The sequence below is a fragment of the Argentina silus genome, assembly GCF_951799395.1.
Source record: "Argentina silus genome assembly, chromosome: Y".
Lineage (NCBI taxonomy): Eukaryota > Metazoa > Chordata > Actinopteri > Argentiniformes > Argentinidae > Argentina > Argentina silus.
The window spans coordinates 165,429-177,500 of NC_139654.1; the positions used below are offsets into that span (position 1 = coordinate 165,429).

Genomic DNA, 12,072 nt, shown 5'->3' on the forward strand with positions numbered 1-12,072 from the left:
CGTGTCACTTCATTCAACACAAAGGCAACCTGAGGACCGACACACACAACCAGGATTCAGACGGGCATGTGTAACAGAGCTGCAGACTGCTGTATCATATGATGCGGTGAGCTGATGTGTTTAACAGCTATCTAACACACTCTTACCTAATTGATGGCGCTCATCGCCATGGTGATGAAGCTGTGGCTGTGCTGCTGCAGAGATCGCCGTCTCCTTCTATTCTTCACCCCGGAACATGTCTGTGGGAGAGAGACAGTCAGTGAGAGGACACTGTGTCTGTGTGTGTGTGTGTGTGTGTGAGGAGTGATGGCTCCTGGCCTACCGGGGCACAGTTCCCGTTCTTCAGCACACACAGGTGGATGTTGCAGTGCAGGAACACGTCCGAGGATTTGCCAGAGAACTGGAACATTCTGAAGGAGAAGCGGGTGGCGGAGGAGTCACCGTTGGTCAGAATGTTCACCGTGCTGTCGGCAGGGTTGGCACACCTGGGACATGGACACACAGGACACATGTGTCAGAGCAGCCAATGTGTACCCATCTATGTGTCTGACAGTGTGTGTGTGTGTGTGTGTGTGTGTGTGTGTGTGTGTGTCTCACCCTTCCTTGATGATGTCCCAGCGCACAGTAGCATTTGAGGAGCTTTCAGGCGTGGCCCAGCAGGCGTCAGTCACCATGACGATCTTGCTGTCCAATCCGGTGGTGTTTAGGGACAGGTAGAGCTTCTGGTCCAATCGGACGGCTGCTGAGTCGTTGAGGGTCTGGCTGAACTCGGCGTCGTAGAAGGCTGCCATGGTGAGTTTGTAGTTCCATTCTCCAGAGGACAGGTTCTTGCTCACAGAGCTGGTGAGTTTCAACAAATGAACCAACACACACAGTCAACAAACCTCAAACTCTCCAAATACCAACAGTAAAACTATCAGTCCATGGCTCGGAGTGTGGATGAGGATCTGGTTCTCATGGGCAGCGTGTCCAGTTTGACTGCAACGCTATCGCTAACTCTCCTAGTGATAACACTTAGCCTAGCCTCACCCATAACCCTCTGACCAGACGCTATCGCTAACCCTCCTAGTGATAACACTTAGCCTAGCCTCACCCATAACCCTCTGACCAGACGCTATCGCTAACTCTCCTAGTGATAACACTTAGCCTAGCCTCACCCATAACCCTCTGACCAGACGCTATCGCTAACCCTCCTAGTGATAACACTTAGCCTAGCCTCACCCATAACCCTCTGACCAGACGCTATCGCTAACTCTCCTAGTGATAACACGTAGCCTAGCCTCACCCATAACCCTCTGACCAGACGCTATCGCTAACTCTCCTAGTGATAACACTTAGCCTAGCCTCACCCATAACCCTCTGACCAGACGCTATCGCTAACCCTCCTAGTGATAACACGTAGCCTAGCCTCACCCATAACCCTCTGACCAGACGCTATCGCTAACCCTCCTAGTGATAACACTTAGCCTAGCCTCACCCATAACCCTCTGACCAGATGCTATCGCTAACCCTCCTAGTGATAACACGTAGCCTAGCCTCACCCATAACCCTCTGACCAGACGCTATCGCTAACTCTCCTAGTGATAACACTTAGCCTAGCCTCACCCATAACCCTCTGACCAGACGCTATCGCTAACTCTCCTAGTGATAACACTTAGCCTAGCCTCACCCATAACCCTCTGACCAGATGCTATCGCTAACCCTCCTAGTGATAACACTTAGCCTAGCCTCACCCATAACCCTCTGACCAGATGCTATCGCTAACCCTCCTAGTGTGTCGGACGAAGTAGTTTCCTGGTTTGTTTGTTTTTTCAAAGTAACAAGCTGTATTTCCATCAACAGTAGCTTTAGTGAAGTTCAACTTCCTGCCTCGTAAAGTTGTTGGTAACTGAGTTAAATGGATGTTCAGAGTCGCTTCCCCAACACTGACGATACCAACCTTGACCTTGTTTTAATGCTGTGAACTCCTCTGGCTGGAAGGTATTCTCTCCCGGTAATGTGCATCACATTACACATGTATTACCACAGTGAATGGCCTGGGTGACCTCACACACACACACACACACACACACACACACATACACACCTGTCTTTTTTTACCTTGATGGCCAGGAAGATTTTCTTGATATAGGCGCAAGAGAAGTCCAGGTTGGTCTCCATGCGGTGGATGGCCATGGAGGAGTTGTGGTTCCTCTGGACGGAGTTCTTGTAGATGATGTGAGTGTTGTTGGACTGTGGAGAGGGGAGGGAGGGGCTTCACTCACTGAACCCCAGCCTGGTTAGAACTCCAGCCTGGCTAGAACCCCAGCCTGGCTAGAATCCCAGCCTGGTTAGAACCCCAACCTGGCTAGAACCCCAGCCTGGTTAGAACCCCAGCCTGACTAGAACCCCAGCCTGGTTAGAACCCCAGCCTGGCTAGAACCCCTGGTTAGAACCCCAGCCTGGTTAGAACCCCAGCCTGGCTAGAACCCCAGCCTGGTTAGAACCCCAGCCTGGCTAGAACCCCTGATTAGAACCCCAGCCTGGTTAGAACCCCAGCCTGGCCAGAACCCATGGGTAGAACCCCAGCCTTGCTGGGACATCTATGGATGTTTGATGTGTGTTTTGGTACCGTGACCAGAGTGCCGCAGCTGTGGTTGTTGTAGTCGAAGCGGTACACCACAACGCCGTTCTCTAACACCCCGATGCAGCTTGGGTCGTTGAGGTGCAGAGTCTTGTAATCAAAGTCTGCCTCAACCAGACGACAGCGTTCCAGAGACAAGCTGGCAGAACTCCCACTGCAGCTTGTTAAAGGATCTTTAAAGAGAGGCGTGCACACACACACACACACACACACACACACACACACACACACACACACACACACATACACAGAGAGAGGTTAATCAAGAAAACACACACACACATATACACATACAGGTAATCAAGAAAACACACACACACACACACACTGTTCAAACACATTTAGTAGAGTGGTCACACAGGGTTGGGGATCATGCACATACCAAAAGGACCCCTCTCCTTGACAGAGTCCAGGTAACTACGGCGACAGAGGCAGACAGATTCACCGTTCCTCTCCCCACAGAACTCATGGTCAGCACAGTCCATGTCCAGGCAGGGGTCTCTGGATGCTGAGGGAGGGGGAGGAGGAGGAGGGGAGGAGGAGGAGGGGGAGGTGGAGGAGGAGGAGGGGAGGAGGAGGAGGTGGAGGGGAGGGGGGGAGGTGGAGGTAAGGAGGGGGAGGAGGAGGTGGAGGGGAGGGGGAAGGAGGAGGTGGAGGGGAGGAGGGGGAGGAGGAGGAGGAGGGGAGAAGGAGGAGGAGGAGGAGAGAGAGAGAGAAGGGTTTGATAAGCAGACAGAGTAACATTAGAAATCACACACCCCCTACCGCACACACACACACACACACACACACACCCCATACCACACATACACACACACACCCTACCGCACACACACACACACACACACACACACACAGGCGACCCAAACAGAATGGATGCATCGAGAGGAAACATTGAGAATGTGACTTACGACAGTTGGCCTGCGTCCTCCACTTGTCCAGCTGTCCGTCAGAGAGCAGGCAGGCCATGGCGTAGGCCTCCATGGAGGAGCAGAGGGTGCGGTCCACCGGGCCGTGGCGGCACAGGTCAAACACGCAGGCCTCCACGTACGGCCCTGGGGGGGTGGAGTTATGGCAGGCGGCGAAGGGGCCGCTGCTATTGGCCATGACGCCACACAGCTGGTTGACCTTCTCAGTGCAGTTGGCTCTCATGTCAGTTGTTATGTTGGCAGCACAGCTGTGGAGGAGCAACACACACACACACACACACACACAGGAGCAACATGGCCCGGGGTTCGAGGATATATCACTTGGAAGTGGGGGTGAGTACATCACTCAGGACTGTGTGTGTGTGTGTGTGTGTGTGTGTGTGTGTGTGTGTGTGTGTCCTGGATTGCTACTCCATCATAACCTGACAACATTTACCTTGTTGAACCGTAGTTGCTGTTCTTCCACTTCGCCGGGTCCCCGCTGGAAGCACCGTGCGAACAGACGCCATCCAGCGGACGAACTCCGACCTTCCGAATGGCCAGGGTGTAGCCGTTGTACTCGAGGGTGGTGTTGTACATGCTGAGACGGACGACCACCATCCTGTCACTACTATTGACAGACACGCCAGAGGCCACCTCAACGGTCGTGGACACGTTCACCTTCGTTCCGTTCACCTACAGCCAAGGACCAGGCAGGGAGATATGGTGAATCTGCCCAGTTACACACACACACACACACACACACACACACACACACACACACACACTCACTCTCACTCTCAATCTCACTCTCACTCTCACTCTCACACACACACACACATACACACACACACACACACACACACACACACACACACACACATGTATGTAGGGGGAGTGATTGTGATGGTGGCCCAACTTACCCAGACTTTCCTTCCCTGGCCCAGGACGACGCTGGCTTGATCGACGCCCACTTTTAGATCCACGTGCACTTTGTCAACAAAGGACTTGTTGATGCTCCTGCGGCTCCCGGGGATGGTCGCCACTTTGAAACCAGCGTCTGTAACGGAGCTGTTGATGGCGAGGACGTTGTAGGAGCATCGGTCCTGGCTTTGGATACGTTTCCCGTCAAATGTGATGAAGTGAGGGTCGCCCGTGACAACGCACACATTGATTTTGGGAACACATCCAGCTTCAGAACAGGTTTCAGCTTCGCTGCATCCCAGCGTTGAGAGACCTTTGACACCACAGCTGATGGTGTCACAGGGGTTTTGTGGATTGGTGAATTTCTGACCGAAAATGAGGCGAGACGTCCCTGCGGGGCACAGAGACAAAGATAGGTCACCTAACCAGGCCCCGCCCACACCAGAGAGCTGTCTACCAGGCCCCGCCCACACCAGAGAACTGTCTACCAGGCCCCGCCCACACCAGAGAGCTGTCTACCAGGCCCCGCCCACACCAGAGAGCTGTCTACCAGGCCCCGCCCACACCAGAGAGCTGTCTACCAGGCCCCACCCACACCAGAAAACTGTCTACCAGGCCCCGCCCACACCAGAGAGCTGTCAACCAGGCCCCGCCCACACCAGAGAGCTGTCTACCAGGCCCCACCCACACCAGAGAGCTGTCTCCCAAGCCCCGCCCACACCAGAGAGATGTCTACCAGGCCCCGCCCACACCAGAGAACTGTCTACCAGGCCCCGCCCACACCAGAGAGCTGTCAACCAGGCCCCGCCCACACCAGAGAGCTGTCTACCAGGCCCCGCCCACACCAGAAAACTGTCTACCAGGCCCCGCCCACACCAGAGAGCTGTCTACCAGGCCCCGCCCACACCAGAGAGCTGTCTACCAGGCCCCGCCCACACCAGAGAGCTGTCTACCAGGCCCCGCCCACATCATAGAGCTGTCTACCAGGCCCCGCCCACACCAGAGAGCTGTCTACCAGGCCCCGCCCACACCAGAGAGCTGTCTACCAGGCCCCGCCCACACCAGAGAGCTGTCTACCAGGCCCCGCCCACACCAGAGAACTGTCTACCAGGATGTTAGATCTGTTGAAATTACCTGTATCACAGCCAACCAGGCCGAAATAATTGAATTGGGACATAGATGCAGACATCGGGATCCTCTTTATGATGTCCCCTCCTTCAGTGGTATACCCAATATCCTATCAAGAGTAAAGACAATCAACCCATCACTATGGAGACCACATAGGACTGGACCAGGGGGGGCTGGTGGAGGTAGAAACACGTGTTTGATAAAATTCCTCATTCCTTCCATGCATTACAATGAGCCCATCCTAACATATTTTCTATTCCTTAAATTTGATCAATTCTAATTGTTATTAAATGTGTTTGTCAAAGCTGCTTGAAACATGGTGTTGCTATGACACCCTGAGAAAAGGCTCCACAGCAGTTCCTGACAGGTACCTTCCATATGATGGATGACACAGCCTTTTGGAATGTTTTAATATACAATAAACAATATACAAATAATATACTTACGCCGGTCAATGACTTGTCGTAAACTACATATTGTAGAAAGGTGTTTCCGTCTTTGAGAACCCTGAAGCTCATCATGACCTGAGAAGGACCAGGAAGACAGCGTGAGCCTGGGCTCAGGTGATTCATGAGAAATACATTTCTTAATATACAGTCGTTTTTAGAACAGTTTCATAGTTGTGTTTAGAACAGTTTCATAGTTGTGTTTAGAACAGTTTCATAGTTGTGTGTAGAACAGTTTCATGTGTTTGATGTCTGTGTAGAAGAGGAGTAATTACTTTTCCATTCCTGTGATACACCACGCAAGTACTTTCTCGATCATTGTATTCTGTGCTGCCAGGAATGTTGTGTTGTGTATAGTATCCCATTGAAGTAGTTGTTTTCGCTAGGATATATATTGGATATAGCGACATACGAGGAATCTGTGGCCCCAGAATGCAGTCTCCCCATCCTGCACTGGGCCTCTCACCAAAACACAGAGTGAAATTGTCGGTACTGTACTGATGTGGGAGGAATGAGAGAACATGATGTCACTATATGATATTTAATGATGATATATATAATGATGTCATAATAACAGCTTTGATGGAGGTGACTTTGATTTTGACTCACAGTGGCCTTAGTATAAATCTTTCCAAAGAATTTGATTGGACATGAGCTGAAAAATATGGTATGGTCTTCTGCCCAGGCTGCACCTGAGACAAAGGGAGAGAGAGAGAGAGAGAGAGAGAGAGACAGAGAGAGGTTGGTAACCAACCTAGTGACCAACAAGCAATTCTGGTGACGTTTGACGGGAGAATGGGAGAATGGAATGTATGTGACAATATGACAGACAGACAGACAGACAAACAGACAGACAGACAGACAGAGGGAACACTATGTGACTTACCTGCACAGGTGAGCAGAACCAGGAGCGGCAGAACCAGCGGAGCTGAGCCCATGTTGGTGGAGTTTGACAGTGAAGGTGGAAGCAGAGCTGCAGGGGAGAGAGTCTGTCTCAGTGACAACATGGATTGGAGAAACACTGGGCTGTTTGGCTTATTAGTCCAAAACTATTCCAAATCTAAATGAGCTGAGCCATCACAAACACAGAATAATAAACATGACTTAACATTAGAATGTGATGTACAGTGTTGGAGAAGCTACTCTGAAAATCAACTAACCCGAAATGACTATTAAATTACCATTTACTTTACAAAGGAAGAAGTAGAACTACACTAAAGCCCTTGATAGAAATACAGTTTGTCAAACTAAAGCTAATTTGAAAAAGTCGTTACCACATCAAAACTACTTCATCCAACACATGACAGTCAGTTACTGAAAGATGACTTGTACCTGTATGATATTTAACGCAGTCTCCTAACAAACAATACAATTCAATACACACACACACACAAACACACACACACACACACACACACACACACACACACATACAGACACACACACACACACACACACACAGACAGACACACACACACACACACACACACACACACACAGACACACACACACACACACACACACACACACACACAGACACACATACACACACCAAGATTTACCAATAAAATTGTATTTTCTTTTGCAAAAACAGCCTGAAGGTTTTAGTTAAGTGGCAGCTTAGGGTGAACCATAACCTGTAAAGAATGTGGCTGGAGCGACACGTATAGAATATTCTAACTATTCTACATTCCTATTGTTGACGCACATGCAGGCACTGGGATCAATGTCAGTACTACAGTGCCCTCCATAAGTATTGGAAAGAGGAAGCATTTTGTCTTCTTTTAGCTCTGTACTCCAACAGTTTACATTTGAAATCAAACAATTACATGGATTGGAGAAACACTGGGCTGTTTGGCTTATTATTCCAAAACTATTCCAAATCAAAATGAGCTGAGCCATCGCAAACACAGAATAATAAACATGACTTAACATTAGAATGTGATGTACAGTGTTGGAGAAGCTACTCTGAAAATCAACTAACCCGAAATGACTATTAAATTACCATTTACTTTACAAAGGAAGAAGTAGAACTACACTAAAGCCCTTGATAGAAATACAGTTTGTCAAACTAAAGCTAATTTGAAAAAGTCGTTACCACATCAAAACTACTTCATCCAACACATGACAGTCAGTTACTGAAAGATGACTTGTACCTGTATGATATTTAACGCAGTCTCCTAACAAACAATACAATACAATACACACACACACACACACACACACACACACACACACACACACACACACACACAGTGTAGGCACCATACCTCCGGAGATCTTCTCAGAGAGAGTGAGGCTCAACCCATCTGTTGTTGTCTCTTATAGGTGAGGAGAGGAGGGGGGAGGAGCCGCTCGTCAGGTGTTCAATGTCCCCAAACACTCCCATGTCACGCCCCTTCTCCGGTACGACCTGACCTTTAAAATGGTATTTTCTTTTGCAAAAACAGCCTGAAGGTTTTAGTTAAGTGGCAGCTTAGGGTGCATCCTAACCTGTAAAGAATGTGGCTGGAGCGACACGTATAGAATATTCTAACTATTCTACATTCCTATTGTTGACGCACATGCAGGCACTGGGATCAATGTCAGTACTACAGTGCCCTCCATAAGTATTGGAAAGAGGAAGCATTTTGTCTTCTTTTAGCTCTGTACTCCAACAGTTTACATTTGAAATCAAACAATTACTACAAGGTTAAAGTAGAGATTCTCAGCTTTAATTTGATAAAACCAAGATTCCTAGAAGATAAAAGTGAGCCTTTAACCCAAAACAAAGAAGAGGTTAGCCAGTATGGGTAATAGTGAGTGAAGCAATAGTGACTGTTACACTATGGTTCATGTTCTTGGCTACAGTCTTAAACTATGGTTCATGGTTTACATGACAGATAGATAGACAGATAGATAGACAGACAGACAGATAGATAGATAAGTAGATAGATACAGTTGTGGTCAGAAGTTTACATACACTTGTAAAGAACATGCATGTCATGGCAGTCTTGAGTTTCCAATCATTTCTACAATCATTTCTGTGATGGACCCTAACCCTTACCCTAACCCTAACCCTAACCCTTACCCTAACCCTATCCTCAACCCTAACCCTTACCCTAACCCTATCCCCAACCCTAACCCAAACCATAACCTTAACCCCAACCCCAACCCTTACCCTAACCCTAACCCTTACCCTATCCCCAACCCTAACCCCAACCGTAACCTTAACCCCAACCCTAACCCTAACCTTAACCCCTAACCCTAACCCCTAACCCTAACCTTAACCCCTAACCCCCTAACCTAATACTGAGTGAAGCAGTTGTGACTGGTGAAACTCATTGTTCAGCCTACGCATGAGCAAGAATTCCTCGTTGTCACTAAACCGGTATCATACAACCTGACCTTTAAAATGGTATTTTCTTTTGCAAAAACAGCCTGAAGGTTTTAGTTAAGTGGCAGCTTAGGGTGCACCCTAACCCTAACCTGTAAAGAATGTGGCTGGAGCGACACGTATAGAATATTCTCACTATTCTACATTCCTATTGTTGACGCACAATCTATCTATCTCTCAGTGACAGTACATACAGCAACAGCAACATTAGTATAATAGAACATTAGTATAATAAAACATTAGTATAATAAAACATTAGTGTAATAAAACATTAGTGTAATAGAACATTTATGTAATAGAACATCAGTGTAATATAATCTTAGTATAATAGAACATTAGTGTAATAGAACATTAGTATAATAAAACATTAGTATAATAGAACATTAGTGTAATAGAACATCAGTGTAATAGAACATTAGTATAATAGAATATTAGTATAATAGAACATTAGTATAATAGAACATCAGTGGAAACCAAAGGGGACGTTTTCTTTCCAGTGTTAACACTTCCCTTAGCAACGTCATGACAACCCAAATGTGCAGACAGGCCTAGGAGACGAGTTAACCCTGACCCTAACTCTGACTCTGACCTTGACTCTAACTCTAACCCTAACCCTAACCCTGACCCTAACCCTAACTCTAACTCTGACCCTGACTCTGACCCTAACCCTAACTCTAACCCTAACCCTAACTCTAACTCTAACTCTGACCCTGACCCTAACCCTAACCCTGACCCTAACCCTAACTCTAACTCTGACCCTGACTCTGACCCTAACCCTAACTCTAACCCTAACCCTAACTCTAACTCTAACTCTGACCCTGACCCTAACTCTAACCCTAACCCTAACTCTAACTCTAACCCTAACCCTAACCCTGACTCTAACCCTGACTCTAACTCTGACCCTGACTCTGACCCTAACCCTAACCCTAACTCTAACCCTAACTCTAACTCTAACTCTAACTCTAACTCTAACTCTAACTCTGACCCTGACCCAGACTCTAACTCTAACTCTGACTCTAACCCTGACCCTGACTCTAACTCTAACTCTAACCCTAACCCTAACTCTAACCCTGACCCTGACCCTGACCCTAACCCTTACCCTAACCCCAACCCTAACCCCAACCGTAACCGTAACCTTAACCCCAACCCTATCCCTAACCCTAACCCCAACCCTAACCCTTACCCTTACCCTAACCCTATCCCCAACCCTAACGCCAACCGTAACCGTAACCTTAACCCCAACCCTAACCCTAACCCTTACCCTAACCCTAACCCTATCCCCAACCCTAACCCCAACCCTAACCGTAACCCCAACCCTAACCCTAACCCCTAACCCTAACCAAAACCCCTAACCCTAACCTTAACCCCTAACCCCCTAACCCCCTAACCTAACACTGAGTGAAGCAGTTGTGACTGGTGAAACTCATTGTTCAGCCTACGCATGAGCAAGAATTCCTCGTTGTCACTAAACCGTCATCATACAACCTGACCTTTAAAATGGTATTTTCTTTTGCAAAAACAGCCTGAAGGTTTTAGTTAAGTGGCAGCTTAGGGTGAACCCTAACCCTAAACTGTGAAGAATGTGGCTGGAGCGACACGTACAGAATATTCTAACTATTCTACATTCCTATTGTTGACGCACAATCTATCTATCTCTCAGTGACATTACATACAGCAACAGCAACATTAGTATAATAGAACATTAGTATAATAAAACATTAGTGTAATAAAACATTAGTATAATAGAACATTAGTGTAATAGAACATTAGTATAATAGAACATCAGTGAAATAGAACATTAGTATAATAGAACATCAGTATAATAGAACATTTATGTAATAGAACAGTGTAATAGAACATCAGTGTAATATAATCTTAGTATAATAGAACATTAGTATAATAGAACATCAGTGTAAACCAAAGGGGACGTTTTCTTTCCAGTGTTAACACTTCCCTTAGCAACGTCATGACAACCCAAATGTGCAGACAGGCCTAGGAGACGAGTTAACCCTGACCCTGACCCTAACTCTAACCCTAACCCTAACTCTAACTCTAACCCTAACCCTAACCCTGACTCTAACCCTAACCCTGACCCTAACCCCTGACCCTGACCCTGACCCTAACCCTAACTCTAACTCTAACCCTAACCCTGACCCTGACCCTAACTCGAACTCTAACTCTGACCCTGACCCTAACACCTGACCCTGACCCTGACCCTAACTCTAACCCTAACCCTGACCCTGACCCTGACCCTAACTCTAACCCTAACCCTGACCCTGACCCTAACCCCTGACCCTGACCCTAACCCTAACTCTAACTCTAACCCTAACCCTGACCCTAACCCCTGACCCTGACCCTGACCCTAACCCTAACTCTAACTCTAACCCTAACCCTGACCCTAACCCTAAACCCTGACCCTAACCCTAGGGCTAGTAGAAACATGTAGTTAGTCTATGTTAGTAGAAACATGTAGTTAGGCTCTTCAAACCCACCTCCTCGTTGCTGGGCAACCCCCCCCCCTTTTCCCTCCACCGTTCATATTTTACGAAAAAAAATTGAAAACATTTTTTTATGAAACTCCTTCAAACCACACACTCTCCCCACCCCCTCGTTGCTAGGTAACCCACCATATCCCGTCCCTTTCCGACATTTTCTTTTCCTTTACGA

General features: G+C 47.7%; 2 protein-coding genes across 2 annotated transcripts in view; one reads left to right on the plus strand and one right to left on the minus strand.

Annotated features, from left to right (window-relative positions):
• LOC310823685 (uncharacterized protein) overlaps positions 1-12,072 on the plus strand; it is a 131,859-nt gene that overhangs the window by 45,299 nt on the left and 74,488 nt on the right.
• LOC310823583 (BMP-binding endothelial regulator protein-like) lies at positions 3,959-6,967 on the minus strand (the record flags this gene model as incomplete). Its single annotated transcript, XM_083696470.1, has 3 exons — positions 3,959-4,227; positions 4,455-4,966; positions 6,916-6,967. 3 exons carry the CDS (start codon positions 6,965-6,967, stop codon positions 3,985-3,987), a joined length of 807 nt encoding a protein of 268 aa, XP_083552596.1. The 3' UTR covers positions 3,959-3,984.